Below are 19,733 nucleotides of genomic sequence, written 5' to 3'. Positions count from 1 at the left end.
GTTTCGGATTATTCTTACATCAAGGTACATCTACAATCATACACATTCCCTCCTAACCCGTTACCCTGTAGGGAATAACAAAATAAGAGGATTTTTAATTTTAACGTGAAATACCAAGTTGATTTATTTTAATTATTCTATGATTATTTGGTTATTTAATTTTGATTTTACATATTCTTTCTTTTTCTTGTTATTTCATAGTTAAATTTTAATTTTTCAACTTGGTACGTAACAAAATTGGTGTCAGAAGTGGGATATTAGTAATGTGTAACGTAGATTTTTAAACTCAGTGCGGATTAAATTTTTTTTTGAGGTATAAAATATTTTGGGGTACACTATACACTTACATAATTTTTTTTTACATAAAGAAAATAAAAATATTCATATATATGTCTATAAATTTTATTAAATTTTTTTTTACTTCGTCGCAGGAGTCACTAATTTTTTTTTATCAATATAAATATGTCTCTTTTATATTTTTACTTTTTACATGAACAAACAAACTTGAATTTTATATTAAATTGCGTCAAATTTTATATGCATTAATTTTTAAAAAAATATTTTATCGAATTGAATTTTTTTTTAACTCATTTTTTTTGTCTGTCGGAAATAATTCTTAGCGAAAAATGTCATCATATCGGTCGGGGGCGGGATCGCCTTTCTCTCATATTTATGAAGAAATAGACCTACACGCTGAAGCAATGCTGGGGAGAAAAGTAGATGCGGAAAATATAAAAACGTTAATTACTGAATTACAAATATGTGGAAATGATTTTATTCAAATTATTCCTAGCCTTGGGGAGATAGATTTACAGAAAAATTTTGATGGGGTAGAATATACTAATACTAAAGAAACTATAGAAAAATTTAAACAATATTCAGAATGTGGAGATCAAATGGTGAATATTACTGGTAAATTGAAAGTCGCGTCTGATCGTTTAATTTCTAATAATGATATTTTATATAAGGAAAATTTAAATTTAACGAAAAAATGGTGTGTTGAAAAAAAGAGAGTGATTGAATTAATTCAGGAAAATAAAATTTTAAGCGATAGAAATAGTACTTTGAATGAGGAAAAGAATGAGTGTCGTCAGCAAATTGAGAGATTAGAGAATGACCGTGAAACATTTAATTTTTATATGTCAAGTGAGAGAGAGAATGTTTTGAGTGAGACAATTAATCAGCTGCAACGTGAGAACGAGACCTTGAAAAAAGAATTGCAAATTAAAAATGACTGTCTTATTTCATTTACGGAAAATTTTAATCAAAAAAGTGGAGACAATTTTATTCCAGATTTTATTAATAATAATCGTGTAAATTCTAATTTAAAAATTGAACGCCCAAATTCACAATTAACTGGACCAATACATTCAGTAATAAATCATAACAATCAAACTGTAAAAATATTAGAGCCAGTTGAAACAATTACGGTCGGTAAATGTTCCTTACGAGACGCTCTAGACGTAATTCCTAATTATGACGGAAAAACAAATTCTATTCGAGGATTTATTAATAGTTGTCGGTCGGCCTTGAAACTTCTAGATCCACAATGGACACAAGCTTTTATGCTTTCTATCAAAAATAAAATTACAGATCCTAAAATTAGTCTAATTGCTAACACAGAATTTTCGTCTTTTGATGAGCTAGAAGTATTGCTCCGTACAGTTACATACACGGGAAAAAGTTTTGAGTCACTTTGGAATGAATTATCTATTGTATTGATGAATGGTAACGAAAATGTTGATGAATATGGAAGTAGAGTACTAAAATTATATAATGATTTAATCGATTGTAATGAAGGTAATAATGATGGTTTTGGAACAATGAGTAAATCTAATATTGAGGAAAAAACTATACGTCAATTTATTAAAGGGTTATTGCCTGAGGTATGTTTGAGAGTTGAATGTAAAAATATAGACACTACAGATTTTTTGAAAGTGTGGAATATTACTAAAAAAATTTATAATGAATATATTGACAGTTTAAAGCTTAGAAAATTAAAAGAAATTAAAACCGTGCAAGCAAATAAAATCGAGAACCCGTCGGAAGTAGTCGTTGAATCAAATAATAATTTTTCGTGTAATTTTTCAAATCAAAGATACCATAATAATTTTTCAAGAAATAATAATAATAATTTTAATAACAATTTTAGTAATTATGAAGTAAACGAACCCATCGTTTCAAGTCAAAATATTAATTTAAATACGCAAAAAAATTCAAATGTAAATTTACCCGAGATCTTTGGTTCGAATCCAGTCGAGAACAATAATAATAATATTAATAATTCATACTATAATTCATATGAAAATTCAACAAATGATTATTTACAAAATTCCTACAATGATAATTATGATTTTTATAATTTTAATAATTCTTATGCGCCAATAAATGAATCAATTGATAATAAAAATTTAAATAAAAATGTTTATAATGATAATGGCTTTATGTCATATGATAGTAGTCAAGATGAAAAAGATTATGATAAAACAAATAATAATTTAGTTTGTGGTTTTTGCCAAAGACCAAATCATGATATGAATCATTGTTTTAAATTACAAAATGCTCAGAGAAAATGTCTTGAACGTCAAGCTCAAAAAAACGGGGATGGGCCGGTGGACCTAGAGGGAGGAAAACAAAAGTGGCCAATACCTCAATCAGACCAAATAATACAGTCAAGTTAATTTTAAAATCAGACATAAATGAAATATATAATTCTATTACTGAAACTGAAAATAAATTAAATAAATTTGAAAATAATAATAATATAATTAATCCAATTCCATCAACGTCGAAAGATACTGTTGATAGTTATTATGAACCTATCGTGCGAACTGAAAAAGTAAACTTTAATTCTAAACTTGATAAAAAAGAAAATAAAAATGATAATATTAATGAAATAAAAAGGGTAAATTTTATGGATGAAATATCTATATCGGAAGACTCATCGAATAATAATAATAAAATTGAAATAAATGAAAATAAAGATTTAAATATTGCTACGCGAAATATAAATATTACTATTGCAAAAGAAGTTAACGAAAAAATTAAATTTATTGAAGAAACTAATAATGAACGTAATCAAACAAAGATTTTCCGCGATAATGACGAAATATTTTTGTTTAATAATTTAAGTGATAATAAAAATAATGATGATTTAAATGATGAATATAATAATAAGTCTGATATTGACAAAGATTTTATTGATGATAATTTTAATGACGATTTTGTGTCGAAAAATAATGAAACTAGTTGTCTAAGTAATAATGAAATAAATGACGAAGTTACTGTCAAAAATAATAAAAATATATGCGTACACGCGAATAAAATCGAGAAAAATGTTAATAATGATTACGTTGATAAAAAAAGTTTGAATAATGATAAAAATAATTTTGAAGTTAATGATAAAAAAATAAATTGCGAAGATAATAATAATATTGAGAGTGTAATAATTAAACCGTATGGAAAAACCGATGATGTGTTAAATGAAATTGATTTAAATAAAATTAATGAAAATAATAAAAAGAATAAAATGAAAAATAATATGAGTCTGAAGAAATTAGATATTAAAGCGAATGAGTCCCAAGATGACCTAATGAAAACATATGATGAAAAATTAAAGTCGGATATGATGAAGTTTAAAAATAAAGTAATTGACAAAGGTAAATTAGAAATTAATATTGTAGAAAAATTTAAGGGGGAACGTAGACCGGATAGGGCGAGATTAAAATCGAATCTAAAATATTATAAACATGGTAAAAATTTGTTGAAGGAAAAATTGCTAATAATTAATACACGAAAAAAATATAGATAAAAAAAAAATAATATGAAAAAAAAAAAAAAATAATAATTACCAAAAAATTTTATAAACAAAAAAATTACTAATAATCGGGAAAAATATTCCTAAAAAAATTGAAAATAAATTTTATACATATATATATGAATTGATAATTTTTTTTTACACAAAACAAACACACAAATACTAAATTAAAATGAATACATTGAAAATAAACAAAAAAATATTTTTTGGGAAATGGTAAAAACGAAAATATAAATTAAATTTTTTTTTAAACAACAAAATTGTTTTAATAATAATAAAAATAAAATGAATTAAAATCGAATACTATTTTTATAAATTCAAATCTAATAATAAAAAATTTTTTTTTTGAAAATAAAAAAATATATAAAAAATTAAAGGGTAACAATCCTAATCCTTATCTTCCTTAATCCTAAAATAAATAAATAAAGTGCAGTTCATGGGGACCGGAAGATTTTATTGTGATATAAATGGCAACGCCGCAATATTGCATCTAACTTAATGGTAGCGGTCAGAAAATTAAAAAGAGAGAGCAGTGAAAGAAGAAAACAATATCAAGTCATCAACATACATCAGAAAAGAAATTGAGGGGAGTTCATCAAGCAAGCTGCGACGATGGAAGCCGGAGAGGAGAGACAATGCAAGCAGAGGTAACAGATTACAATTCAAGGACATCGTGGAGTACATCGAAGAAGAGGAATAAATTAAGTTATATTTTATAAATTTTTTTGAAAAATCTTTTACATTTTTTTCTTATTTTTTATTTTCTAATTTTTTTTTAAATAATATAAATTTTTTATTATGGGAAAATTAATTGATTTTTGAACTTAGCTTTTTTTTGGGGAAATTAAATAAATTTTTTTTTACTTTTTTGAAAAATGATAACAATATTAAAATTAAATCTAATTTCAACATTACATTTTACTACAAAATAACATAAATTTACTGCAAAAAAAAATCACTAATAAGAATAGTAGAATTTTACAAAAAAATTATGAAATTTTATGAAATACAAAATTTTTTAAGAAACAAAAAATAATCAAAAAAAATAATATAAAAATTCGTAAAAACAAAAACAAAAAAATCAAATTTTACTTTTAACTTCTAATTACAAATTTCAATATTATAAAAAGGGGAATATTCAATAATTAAATGAAATACAATATTTTAATCAATAATATTAATTAAAAATTACAAATAAAAAAGTAAATAAAATATAAAAAAATAATAAAAAATTGATATGAAATTTTACAAAAAAAACTTATAAAAAAAAAATACAAAAAACAAACAAAAATAAAATAATAATAAAATTTTTAGCTTAGAAATTTGTAAGGGATTTTTTATGCACGCGTCGGTGGTTAATTAATTCCGTGTGGGCAGCTGATTTACCAATAAATAATTCAATTTAAAATCAAAATAAAAATCAAAAAAATAATAATAATAATCAATATAACAAAAGATAAATCAAAAAAAAAAAAAATAACAATAAATTTTCATTCTACATCGCTGAGTTAGAAAAAAATATAAACAATCAATAAATTTTCAATAAATAAATAAAAATAAAAACAATACTTTTTTAAAACAATAAACAAAAAAAAAAACAATAAAAAAAAATATAATAAATTTAATATTAAATAATTTTCAAGGTTAGATAAAAGAATGAACGAATCAACAATATCACACGGAAATGAAACTTGAATAAAATAAAAAGTAGGTCACGCTCTTTTGCAGGTAATAATTCTAGCCGTCGATCGTCTGTAAGAGGTCTCGAATAGGAAGTAGAAAATTTTTTTTTTTTGATTAATTTAATTTTTTTTTTGGGGATTTCATATTTATAATTTTAAGTAAACAAAATGTAACAACAATTGATAAATTTTTTTTTGCTTTTTCTTTTTTTTAATTCGCTGCTGTCGTTTTGCAGACAGACAACGACCTTTTTTGGGGGGGAATTGTTACGTCTTGGTATATTTATAATTAATAATCGATAATAAATAATCATTTAATAAATTCAACGGATGCCGAGCAAGCAATAAAATTTTTCTTTTTTTATTTTTTTATTTTCACACGGAATTAAATTCAAATTTTGCATTTTTATAAAACAATTTATTTTTTTTCTTTTTTTTACTTTAAGGAGTCAAAAACGCAACGCGAGATGCCACATCCGTTGAAGTTGCTAAATTATTATTTATTAAATGTTTAAACAATTTGAATATACTGACTACTATGGGAACCATTGTATCTGATTGGTTCTATGGTACCACTCCTACTTAATAATTAAATTTTTATGGGAATAATTTTTATTTTTAATATTAAGGAGCGTCATCTTGCGACAACTTTTGTTTTGGACAATATCTAAATTAATTCTAAATTTTATATTTTATTACTTAAATATTACAATCAATTGAACTTTTAATTTCCTAATAAATAAAATTTTAAAGTGAATTTAAATTAAATAATCTTTTGTGTTTCAATTGTTATTTTTCCGTTTTATAAATTGACTGTTCCTAATATTAAAAATATATTGACTGTGACATTTCTCCGGGGTGTTGTTTTCTGTGCTTCGAGTTTATTTTACCGTTTGGATTATTCGAGACTACAAACATCAACAGGCGACCATCCAGATTGACACGCTCTCAACAATTGTTTCGGATTATTCTTACATCAAGGTACATCTACAATCATACACATTCCCTCCTAACCCGTTACCCTGTAGGGAATAACAAAATAAGAGGATTTTTAATTTTAACGTGAAATACCAAGTTGATTTATTTTAATTATTCTATGATTATTTGGTTATTTAATTTTGATTTTACATATTCTTTCTTTTTCTTGTTATTTCATAGTTAAATTTTAATTTTTCAACTTGGTACGTAACAATATTAATAATATTAATTATTATACAATAAATAACAATAAAAAATTTATTTTTATATATTCAATAGAAAAATCGAAATTTAAGTTTATTATCTTCTCGAACACACGTTAATGATACACTAAAAAATTTATATGTTAATCATACAAGATGGCTAAACTCGGTTGACCTTAAAAATTGGATTGCTATTCAATCAATCAGTTTGAACTTGACATTAAATCATATCTCAAAAATAAATAATATCAATGATGATGATAAAAAAAAAGTTCAATGTTGTTTTGATTATTCAAAACTTCAATTGGCCAAATTAAAAAATCTTGCTGTAAATGAAAGTGATAAATGTATTGAAAATGAATTGTTTCATTTGAATAATTTAATACTTTTAAATTTAAAGGTAAACATTTATCAAGATTAATTATTTTTTAATTGAATTTAAATCAAATTATTTTTACAGGACAACGAGACAAGAAAAATTTTCAATGATTGCTTTGAAAATAATTTTTTACCAGAAAGTATAGCTGAATGCTTGGGCTGGATTAACTCTTTGAATTCATCTCCATTATTGAAAATTATCTTCAACGAAAATGTGGCTAAATTAAACACGAATAAAAGATTTTCATTTGCTAGAACTTATCAGTGTTTATATGACTTGAGAGATTTTTTTGATCAGCAATTAAGATATTTAAATAATCAATTTAATACTTGTATTGTAAATGAAGGATTTTTTAGAGGATGTGTTGATCCAGATAATGCATATAATTTTAAACCAATAAGTCTTCTAGCAAATCCTAAAACAAGCCAGTCTGTTTCTCATATTGTTTATTCATAATTTTTTAATTTCGACCAAGTCGATTAACAAAAATTAAAATATGTTTTAATAAATTTAATAAAAATTTGATTTAAAAAATATAAAAATAATGTAACATTTGTTTCAAATAATAAATAATAAAAATAGTAAAATAACAATAATATTTATGATTCTATTGTTTTTTATTTAAAATTAAGAAAATGATAAAAAAAAAAAAAAAAAAAATAGATGAAATTGTTATCATGAACTACCAACGTGCCATTAAAAACTAATAAATTTTATCAATTTATTATTATTTGTAAGAATATTAATATCACGTGAACAGTGCGTGATGGGTTTTTTTTATTTCATCAAATTGTGTTAGACTTTGGAAGATAATTTTAAATCTATTAGAGTTGTTCTAATTTTATTATGTAAATGTTAAGAGACATTGTTCTTTTTGATAAACGATTTCAGTTATATTGGAAACAACGACGAGGTAACAATGAATTTTATAAAATTAAAAATACTTGTGGGCATCTTGCTGATCTATTTAATTGTCCAGGTGAGTTTAATTTTATTTATTTAAAATATAAATCATGATTATTGCACAGTTGTTAATATGTTTATTTTAAAATTATAAATTTTATTTTTATATACAAATATTGTCTTTAGATTCGTTGTGAAACAGATAATTTAGAAGACAAGTTTGAAACTGGAAGAGAAATTATATTGTCAACCTCAATCCATCATGAAAATATCACCAGTATTTTCACGAAAATTGATGAAGAATATGATAATCTATCAAATATATTTAATGATCTAAATAATAAAAGTATCAACGATTTTATTGATCTGTCAAAAAAACAAATTGTCATGGAAGTAAATAATTTAGCAAAAACTCTCAATAAATTTAGTATAGATGAACAATCAAAATATGAAGATTTCGTTCGAACAAATACCAACGTAAGAATAAATTATTTTTCTCTTAATTTTATTTATTTATTAATTTATTCTTTTATTTTTTTAAATTATAGACATTTAAAGAAAAAATGCCATTATTTAATAATTGTTTAAAAAATTATAATTCATTAAAAAAATCATTGAGATGTATTGATCAGCATCAAATCACAAAAAATGCAACAGATAATGAGTTTTACAAAAATCTTAAAAATTTATTAGATCGATATAATACTATACTAATTCCAAAAATAAAAGATATTGAAAAAAGATTTATAACTGCTATCAATGAAATTATATTTATTGCAAAAAATACTAACGATGAATTAATCAATAAAAAATCGAGCATAAGTCTGCCATCAACATCAGCAACAAATAAAGTATGTTAAAAATAAATAAATATTCAAAACATTTAGTAATATTTATATAATTAATAATAAACACTAATATTCTTTTTTTTTTTTTAATTTTAAATAACAGAAAAATCAAATTTTGATGCATTCAATTCCTGGAAAGTACATTGATGATACATTAGTTAATTCATACGTTGATCAAAAAAATATTTTAAATACAGCCAATTTAAATAACATTATTGCTATTCAATCAATTACATTGAATGTAACATTATATCACTTGTCGAAAGTTAATAATATTAATGACCATGATAGAAAAAGTCTTAAATGTTGTTTTGATTATTCAAAAGTTCGAGTGGATAAAGCAAAAATCATTGCTATCAACGACAGTAACGAATGTGTTCAACGTGGAAGTTTAGATCTAAAAGATTTAGTATTTTTACAGGTAAAAATTATTTAAATTGATTCCTAAGGTACAATAATTATTTAAATAATTTATCTATACAATAATAACAGTTTATAAATAAATTATTTCCATTATTATATTTATACAATTTTAATAATTTAAATTTTTAATTTAATAAATATATAACTGGAGGTATTAATTATCTGCTGGTTTTTATGAAAAATTAGATAATTTTTATGCCATTAATTTTTAAATTTTAGTTTTATTTAATAATTTATTTTCTTCTCTTTAAATATTCAAATATAATTTATTGTTGATTAATAATGTTAATAATAAAAACTAAATTTGGGATTCTAGTTTTGAATTGATTTATATTACAGAATAAAGAGGCAGAGATATATTTCCCTCCTTGTTTTTATAACGATGCTCGACCTGAAGATATATTCGTGTGCATGGGATGGCATCAGTCTTCTAGAAATGCACCACATATTTTAAAAGTGACATACGAAGAGGCTGTAAATAAATTCACCAAGAATCAACAATCTTTATCGGATAAAATTCTCAATTGTTCATTCAAATGGAGAAATTATTTTGACCAACATTTGAATAATTTAAATGATCAATTTGATATTTGTATTCGAAATCAAAGACCATTTGAAAAATGTATTGAACCAACAACTCACAATTCTAAATAATCTATTAACAAATTTTCTTACAAATTCTTTTTTCATAAATCATAAATTAATTGGTCAATTCAATTGTTAAAAATATAATATAGAAGGACAAAAGTTTAAAATTGTTATTTCCAAAGCCAACAATTTCTAAAAGTTTTTTTTATTTCCATTCAGGATTTTTTCTTTATGAAATTTGTTTTTCATAGGCTTTTTTGCTATAAAACTTTTGTACCTACATCTAAAATCTTTATCTCAATAAATTAATTTTTATTTGTATACTAATTTTTCAAATATTTAATTTTATGTTTTAATAATTATTATAATAATTGTTTGTTGATAATATTATTATCATTTTTTTTTTAAATTACATGTTTTATAAGAAAAAAAATTTATATTGAATTTAAATAATATACTCGACAACATTGAGATAAAATATTTTTTCTATTTCAAATATTTATTTAACAAAGAAAAAAAATAAAAATAAAAATTTGAACTCATTTAATATAGTGATAAGTATATTCTGAGGAATAGAATTTTTTTATATTTTATTAGTTATTTTAATAGCACGTTGACAATGCGTGACAGGTTTTTTTTTTTATTACTGAAAAACAAGACTATGTAACATCGTTCAAAAGCTATTTTTTATTTTTTTATTTTATTTTAAATTTTATAACACCTCTCAGCACATTTCTGGCTGTTTATGAGGAACATATGACATGTCTGTACCTTTAAATTGCCAGTTACATTCAAATTAATAAATTCTTATTTGATATATACTGTAGACTATTATCATATAGAAATTAATTAATTTATGAAATATGTTTATCGGATTAACTATAACTCATTACGTTGTATTACAAATATTTACATTATCGAACAATGTTAACAATAAATATTTTTTATATTTTTAAAATCATAGCAAAGAAAAAAAATAAAAATAAAAATATAAACTAATCGAATATAATTCTATTTTGAAAAATAGATATTTTATATTTTATCAGTTATTTTAAAAGCACGTTGACAATGCGTGACAAGTTTTTTTTTTTTTTTTATTTCTAAGAATCGAATCAGACTTTCGAACGTCATTTAACAACCATGATTAGTTTTAAAATAGCTATAAAACTGTTGAGACACGTCGTAGTTTTTGATAAAAATTTCAGTTATATTGGGAACAACAACAAGGTGACAATGAATTTTATAAAATTAAAAATATTTGTTGGTTTTATGCTGATCTATTTGATTGATCAGGTGAGTTTAATTTTTTCATTTAAATGATAAATTATAATTGCAAAGTTATGGTTAATATGTTTAGTTTGAAATTATAAATTTTATATTATTTTCTATTATTAATAATACAACAATGTTGTCTTCAGGTTCGTTGTGACACAAACGATTTAGCAGACTTGTTTAAAACTGGGAATGACATTATATTGTCAGTCATAATCCACGAAAATGATACCACTAAATTTTTCGCAAAACTTGATGAAGAATATCGTAAATCATCGGATATATTCAAAGATTTGAATAATAAAAATATTGATGATTTTCTCAACTTATCAAAAAACCTAACAATAAAGGAAGTAAACAATTTAATACAAAAAATCAATAAATTTAGTTTGGATGAACAATTCAAATATGAAGATCTAGTTAAACCAAATGCAGCAGTAAGAATTAATTTTTTTTTCGTCAAATTTTATCTAATATATTTCCATTAATTTGTTTGTCTTTTAATCATATAGATATACAAGATACCGGGGATATCATCTGATAACTGTTGGAAAAATACTACTTCATTGTACAAAGTTTTGAGATGTATTGATCAACATCACAACTCACAAAGTACCACTAATAAAAATGCAATCGAGATTTACGAAAATATGAGAGGTCTATTGAAATCTTCTAATGTTGCACTCTATAGAAAAATACAAGATTACAAGCCTAAATTTGTAATTGATACTACAATCATTTTATCTATTTTAAAGAATAATACTCTTGAATTTCTCCATAGAAAATCAGACATAAATTTATCACCAACATCATCAACAAAAAAAGTAAGATAAAAATAAATAAATAATATAAAAAGACTTGATAATAGAATAATAAATATATTAAATAATAATAATAAATATTTTTTTTGTTACACAACAGGATCAAACAAACTATAATGATAAATTAATGAATCTATACGTTGATCGAATAAATATTATAAACATGGCTGATTTAGAAAACTACATTGCTGATAAATTAATTTCATTGAATGCAACATTGAATACCATCTTGAAAATAAATGATGTCAATGATAAAAAAAATTTTCAATGTTGTTTGGATAAATTTAAAGTTGAATTAGAGAATGCAAAAAACATTTCTGGCAGCAAGAGTAACAGATGTGTTATAACTGAAAAGTTGAATCTGGCAAGTCTAGTAGATTCAGAGGTAAAGATTATAATAACAACAGTATATATAAAATAAATATTTAATTTTTCACTGGGTGAATATGGGTCTAGATATGATTTATTAGCTTGGTTTCCATAAACATTGAAATAATTTTCATGTAATTAATATTTGTAATTTAATTTAATTTTTTATTTCGTTTAAATATTTGATCATCATTTTTTAGATAATTAATTATATTACTATTGACAAATAAATTTGGTATTTTAATCTTGAATTGTTTTATATTACAGGTTAAAAAGGCAAAGAAACATTTTACTCCTTGTTTTTATAACGATCCTCGAACTAAAGAGATATTCGGGTGCATGGAATCGCATCAGTCTTCTAGAAATGCACCAAGTATTTTAAAAACGACCTACAACGAGGCTGTAAATAAATTCACCGAGAGTCAACAATTTTTACCGGATAAAATTTTCAATTGTTCATCTGAATGGAGAAATTATTATCATCAACAATTTAATAATTCAACTAATCAATTTGATATTTGTATTCGAAATCTAAGGCCACTTGAAACATGTATTGAACCAGTAACTCAATATTCTTAATAATCTAATAACAATTTTTATTACATAATCTTTTTTCATAAATCATAAATTAATTGGTCAATTCAATTTTTAAAAATATAATATAGAAGGACAAAAGTTTGAATTTGTTATTTCCAAAGCCAACAATTTCTTAAAGTTTTTTTTATTTCCATTCAGGATTTTTTCTTTGTGAAATTTGTTTTTCATAGGCTTTTTTTGCTATGAAACTTTTGTAAAATATTTATCTCAATAAATTTATTTTCACTCGTATATTTATTTTCTAAATATTTAATTTTATGTTTTAATAATTATTATAATAATTATTTGTTGATAATATTATTATTATTTTTTTTTTAAATTACATTTTCTATGAGGCAAAAAATTTCTATTAAATTTAAATAATATACTCAACAATATTGAGACGAATTTTGGAATCACTATTTTTGAATTTTAGAAATTTAAAAAAAAAAATAAAATAAAACATAAAAATTTGAACTCATTTAATATAGTGATAAGTATATTCCGAGGAATAAAATTTTCATATTTTATTACTTATTGTAATAGCACGTTGACAATGCAAGGTTTTTTTTTTTTATTACTGAAAAACAAGATTAGACTATGTAACATCGTTCAAAAGCTATAAACAATAAAAATTTTTTAAATTTAAAAAATTTATTTAAAAAAGAAAAAAAAAAATATAAAAATAAAAATTCAACGAATATATACTTAGTTAATAATAATTTTATTTTAGGAAATAGAATTTTTATATTTTTTCCGGTGACACGTTGACAATTTTCTTTTTATTTCTGAAAAACAAGATAAGCCATTAACATTAGTCTATATTTATTATAAACTAGTTGAATAAGTCGTAGTTTTTGATAAATAGTTTGAGTTATATTGGGAACAACAACAAGGTAACAATGAATTTCATAAAATTAAAAATATTTGTTGGTTTTATGCTGATCCATTTGATTGATCACGTGAGTATAATTTTTTTTATTTAAATTATAAATCATGATTGCATAATTGTCGTCAATATGTTTATTTTGAAATTATAAATTTAATATTATTTCATTTTTATTTTTAGTTTTGTTGTGAAACAGACAATTTAGCAGACTTGTTTAAAATTGGAAATGAAATTATATTGTCACTCATAATCCACGAAAATGATACCACTATTTTTTTCAAAAACATTAGTGAACAATATGGTGAACAATTGGATATATTCAAAGATTTGAATAATAAAAATATTGATGATTTTATTAAGTCATCAAAAAACCAAACAATCGAAGAAGTGAGAAATTTAATATTAAAAATCAATAAATTCAGTGTGGATGAACAGTTCAAATACAAAGAACTACTTGAATCAAATATTGAAGTAACAATCAATTTTTTTTCTCGTTAAATTTTATCGTCATTATACTTTCATTATTTTATTTTTGTCTTTCAATTATAGATATACAGGTTCAATAAAACATTGTTTAACATCTGTTTAAAAAATAATAATTTATTGTATCAAATATTTAAATGTCTCGATGAACATCACAACTCAGAAAGCACCCCTAATAAAAGTGAAACCTCGGTTTACGAAAATATCAAAGAGATATTGAAAGACTCTATCTTTAAACTCTATATAAAATCACAAGATTTAAAATATATATTTAAAATTAATACAGGAATCATTTTATCAATCTTAAAAAAAAATAATTACGAATTTATCCATAGAAAACCAAACATACCAAATATATCACCACCATCATCAACAAAGAAGGTAAGATAAAAATAAATAAATAATATAAATAGAATTGATAATAAAATAATAAAAAAATTTCAATAAATATATTAAACAATAATAATAAAATATTTTTCTGTTACACAACAGGATAATTCAAATTATCAAACAAACGCTAATAATACATTAATTAATTTATTCATTAATCAAACAAATATTCTAAACATGGCTGATTTAGAAAACTTTGTTGCTAATAAATCAATTTCATTGAATGTAACGATAAATCTCATCTTCAAAGTCAATAATGACAATGATAAAAAAAATTTTCAATGTTGTTTTGATAATTTTAAAGTTGAATTGGTGAAAGCAAAAAATATTGCTGCCAACAAGAGTAACGAATGTGTTGAAAGTGAAAGGTTAAATTTGGAAAATTTAGTGTCTTCAGAGGTAAAGATTATATAATATAATAACAACAATATATATAAGATAATTATTTAATTTTTCACTGGGTGAAAATGGGTCTAGATATAATTTATTTGCTAGTTTTTATAAACAATTAAATAATGTTTGTGTAATTAATATTTGTAATTTAATTTAACGTTTTTTTTCTTCAAATATTTGAATATTATTTTGGAGTTAAATAATTATGTTACTATTGAAAAATAAATTTATTTGGTATTTTAGTTTTGAATTTATTTATATTACAGATTGAAGAGGCAAAGAAACATTTTCCTCCTTGTTTTTATAACGACCCTCGACTTGAAGATATATTCATGTGCATGGAATTGCATCAGTCTCCTAAAAATGCACCAAAAATTATAAAAACAATCTACAATCAGGCTGTGTATACATTCAACAAGAATCAACAATTTTTATACACTAAAATTTTTAATTGTTCGTATGAAACAAGAAATTGTTTTAATCAACAATTGGAATATTTAAATCATCAATTTGATGTTTGTGTTCGAAATCAAAGGCCACTTGAAAAATGTATTGAACCAACAACTCACAATTCTAAATAATCTAATAACAATTTTTATTACATATTCTTTCTTCATAAATCATAAATTATTTTGGTAATTTAATTGTTAAAAATATAATATAGAAGGACAAAAGTTTAAATTTGTTATTTCCAAAGCCAACAATTTCTAAAAGTTTTTTTCATTTCTATTCAGGATTTTTTCTTTTTGAAATTTGTTTTTTATAGGCTTTTTTTCTTTTCGAAATTTTTTTATGTTAGAAATTTCATCGTGGCGTTTTTGTTATGAAACTTTTGTATCTCAATCAAAAATATTTATCTCAATAAAATTATTTTTATTCATGAAAAACATGTTTAAATATTTAATTTTTATATTTTAATATTTATAATAATTGTTTATTGATAATGGTATTATTATTATTACTTTAATTTTGGCGTATTACATATTTTCATTCATAAAATTGCCATTTGAGTTTATAATAAAATAAGATATATATTTTTGGCTGTCATTATTATTATTTATTTTGAGCTAGAATTGCATGTTTTATGAGAAAAAAATTTTTAGCTGCAGCAACGAGAATTTATCTTGCTAAAACTTTAGAGTAGCTAACCATTGGTTTCTTCTTTCAGCGAGCTAAAATCTCGTTGTTGCAGCTGAAAATTTTTTTCAAATAAAGCTCAGTGGCAAAAAAAATATTAATATAAAAAGTGTACTTGATTTAAGTAAAAAATAATTTTGTGCACTTTTAATATTAACTTTTACTTATAACTTCGGGTGCAAAAACATTAGAAATAGTTTTAAAAACAAAGAAAATATTTTTGAAGCAATAAACGAAAAACATTTACTTTGACTAAGATCCAATACCCCCAAATGTTATTTAAATATATAATCAACTAAACTTATAAAAATAACCAACCTAAAAGTATAATTAATAAAAATGATTATTACTCTAAAACCCTGGTGAAAAAATTTCTCCGTCGATTCTCCACTTTCCTCCGCCTTTTTCGAAAATGATTCATGGTTGAAGAAATTGCGAAGAAATATTTCCACAATTTCTCCACCTGAAATTTAGCAATTACGAGAAAAAGAAGAGACGTCAAGTGGAAGTAAAAATCCGCAACGAAAGAATATTCCTTTTAAAAAAGACATTTTAAATATACAGGAAAAATTAAATTTTAAACGATATATCAAATGGATTATGTTGGCTAATTGCAGATTATTTAGCTGCTGTAATTTGTTTATTGTTAATTAAATTAAATAATAAACTAATTTAGACCTCATTTTCAAGCAACATTAATTTACATGATAAGCAAAGTGATATAGATATAAATTGTTTAAGATTAAAACATCATCATATTTAATTATTTTCATTATTAAATATGAATTAAGAGTTATTATTTTTAATTAATAAATATTTGGTTTATTCATAAAAATTTAGATTATTTTATAAAAATTAGAACTTATATATCAGCTGGACTATTAATAAACTATACTATACTATATGAAGAAAAAATAAATAAATAACCATAAAAATAAAATTTGTAAATTTTATTATTTATTTTTATCTAAAATAACATGTTTTACGAGAAAAAAATTTAATGATTTCTAGGGTAAACAATGGTCAATGTCATCCTCAATAACACTGCGATAAAATATTTACAAATTAGTTTAATAAAATGAACAACAATTAAAAATATAAATAATACAAACATACGCATTTCACAGCTTGATTAAATCTTTAGTATTCAAACTTCACTTCTCCCTTGTCAAGTACATCATCACCAGATTGATTAAGAACAATTGGAACAAGCCATTTCCAATCTTCCTCAGTTTCTGATAGCTGTGCAATTTGACAATCAAACGAATTAACAAGAACATAAAATATATATAGAAGAAAAAAAAAATAATATACATAAAAACATTAAGCTAAATTTTGTAATCAATATTTTTTATATTTTAGAATTTTCTTCAACCAAAAAAAATATAATAAAAAAAAAAAAGGTCATTTAATATATTCGTTGTGATTTTGATGAAAGATTTATTTTATCAATCCTGCTATCACGTTGACAATGCGTGACAAGTTTATTTTTTTATATTTATGAAAAACAAGATTAGACTTTGGAGGATCATTGAAAATACATTAGAAGTGTCCTAGTTTTTTTTTCGAAACTTGTAAAGGAAGTCGTCGTTTCGATTATTATAAAACTGGTAAAGCACCTTGTCGATTTTGACAAAAAATTTTAGTTATATCGGGAACAACGACAAGGTAACAATGACTTTTATAAAATTAAAACTATTTGTGGGTTTTTTGCTGATTCATTTGATTGATCAGGTGAGTTTAATTTTTATCATTTAAATTATAAAACATAATTGCACAATTGTCGTCAATATGTGTATTTTAAAATAATAAATTTTATAATATTTTATTTTTATTTTTATATAACAATATCATCGTTAGATTTGTTGCGAAACAAATACGTTGGAAGACAAGTATGAAACTGGCAGAGAAACTTTATTGTCAATCACAATCAACCATGATAATGTCACCAATTACTTCAGAAAAATTGATAAAGAATATGATAGTTTATCGAATACATTTAATGATCAATATAATAAAAAAATTCATGATTTTATTGAGTTATCAAAAAAACAAACTGTCATGGAAGTAAATAATTTAGCACAAATTCTCAATAAATTTAGTCTTGATGAACAATTAAAATATGACCTTTTTTTCCAATCAAATATTGAAGTAACAATAAATCTTTTTTATCTTCTAATTTTATTTAATTTCTTAGTTTCACAATAATTGATTTTTTTTTTCAATTATAGGTACACAAGATAAAGATGACTTTCGTTAATAATTGTTTAAAAAATAATGATTTAATGAATAAAATTTTGAGATGTATTGATCGTCATCAAAAATCAAAAAGCAACACTAACAATGCGGAAAATAAATTTTACGAAAGTATTAAAAATTTATTGGACACATATAATTCTATAATTATTCCAAAAATAAAAGTAGCTGAACAAAAATTTATAACTGCTGCCAATAAAATTATATCAATTGCCAAAAATAATAACGACGAATTGATCAAGAGAAAATCAAAAATAAATGTACCATCATCAACAAATAAAGTGAGATAAAAAAAAAATAAAAAAAAATTATCGATTAAATGACAATAATAAACATTAATGACTTTTTTTTTTTTTTTTCGTTCTAAATAACAGGAAGATCAACCATTGGTTCATTCAGTTTCTGGAACACAAGTCAACGAGACATTAAAAAATTTTTACAATTATCAAAAAAAAATATTAAATACAGCCAATTTATTAAACTGGATTGTTATACAATCGATGAGTTCGAATATGACATTAAATCATGCCTCAAAGATGAAACATGCTAATGAGCGTGATAAAAAAAATGTTGAATGTTGTTTTGATTATTCAAAAGTTCAATTGGATAAAGCTAAAAATATTGCTGTCAGCGAAAGTAACAAATGTGTTGAAGATGAGATGGTGAATTTAGAAAATTTAGTATCTTTACGGGTAAATATTATTTATATTAATTTTAATATCCAAGAAAATTATTATTATAAGTTTTAGAATTGAATTATTTTAATTTAATATTTTAAAAATTGTTTGAGTAATATTATTTTATTTGTAAATAAATTATTATTAATGTTGTTATTTGCTTAATACAATTTAAATAATTTAAATTTTGTAAATATGAGTCGAGAAGTAATTCATCTGTTGGATTTTATAAAGAGTAGAATAATTTTTATGCAATTAGTATTTTAAAATCAATTTTATTCATTAAATATTATATGTTTTTTTTTCTTATTCTGTAAAAATATTTAAATATATTTTTATCAATTATTAATAATTTTAATAATAAGAAATAAATTTGTTTTTTTTTTTGTACAGAACCAAGAAGCAGAGAAAATTTTTTACACTTGTTTTTATAATAATACTAGATTGGATGATGTATTTGAATGCATGGGATGGCTTCAGCCATTTGATAGTATACCAAAAACTTTAAAATTAAATTACAACGAGGCTTTGAAAAAATTCAAGAACAATAAAGAATTTTTATCGTCTAGAATTTTTGATTGTTCGTATAAATCAAGAGATTATTTTAATCAACGTTTGAAACATTTGAATAATCAATTTGATAATTGTG

The 19,733-nt window shown here is 22.5% G+C and overlaps 1 protein-coding gene across 1 annotated transcript; it reads left to right on the top strand.

Annotated features, from left to right (window-relative positions):
* The first annotated feature begins 12,020 nt into the window (after window positions 1-12,020).
* Window positions 12,021-12,958, top strand: LOC122853377. Its single transcript, XM_044153813.1, has 2 exons — window positions 12,021-12,299; window positions 12,551-12,958. The coding sequence occupies exons 1-2, from the start codon at window positions 12,042-12,044 to the stop codon at window positions 12,860-12,862; spliced, it is 570 nt and encodes a 189-aa protein (XP_044009748.1). The 5' UTR covers window positions 12,021-12,041; the 3' UTR covers window positions 12,863-12,958.
* The last annotated feature ends 6,775 nt before the right edge of the window (window positions 12,959-19,733 follow it).

This window comes from Aphidius gifuensis, linkage group LG3, assembly GCF_014905175.1.
Source record: "Aphidius gifuensis isolate YNYX2018 linkage group LG3, ASM1490517v1, whole genome shotgun sequence".
Taxonomy (NCBI): Eukaryota; Metazoa; Arthropoda; class Insecta; order Hymenoptera; family Braconidae; genus Aphidius; species Aphidius gifuensis.
The sequence above is the reverse complement of the archived record's forward strand: the minus strand, read 5'-3'. Positions and strand labels throughout refer to the sequence as shown.

What these genes read in the sequence shown, in the direction of transcription:
- LOC122853377 (XM_044153813.1), top strand. Translation starts at nt 12,042, where the DNA reads ATGAATCTATACGTTGATCGAATAAATATTATAAACATGGCTGATTTA. An exon ending in CAAGTCTAGTAGATTCAGAG is followed by an intron (nt 12,300 to 12,550) that starts GTAAAGATTATA and finishes TTTATATTACAG; the next exon opens with GTTAAAAAGGCAAAGAAACA.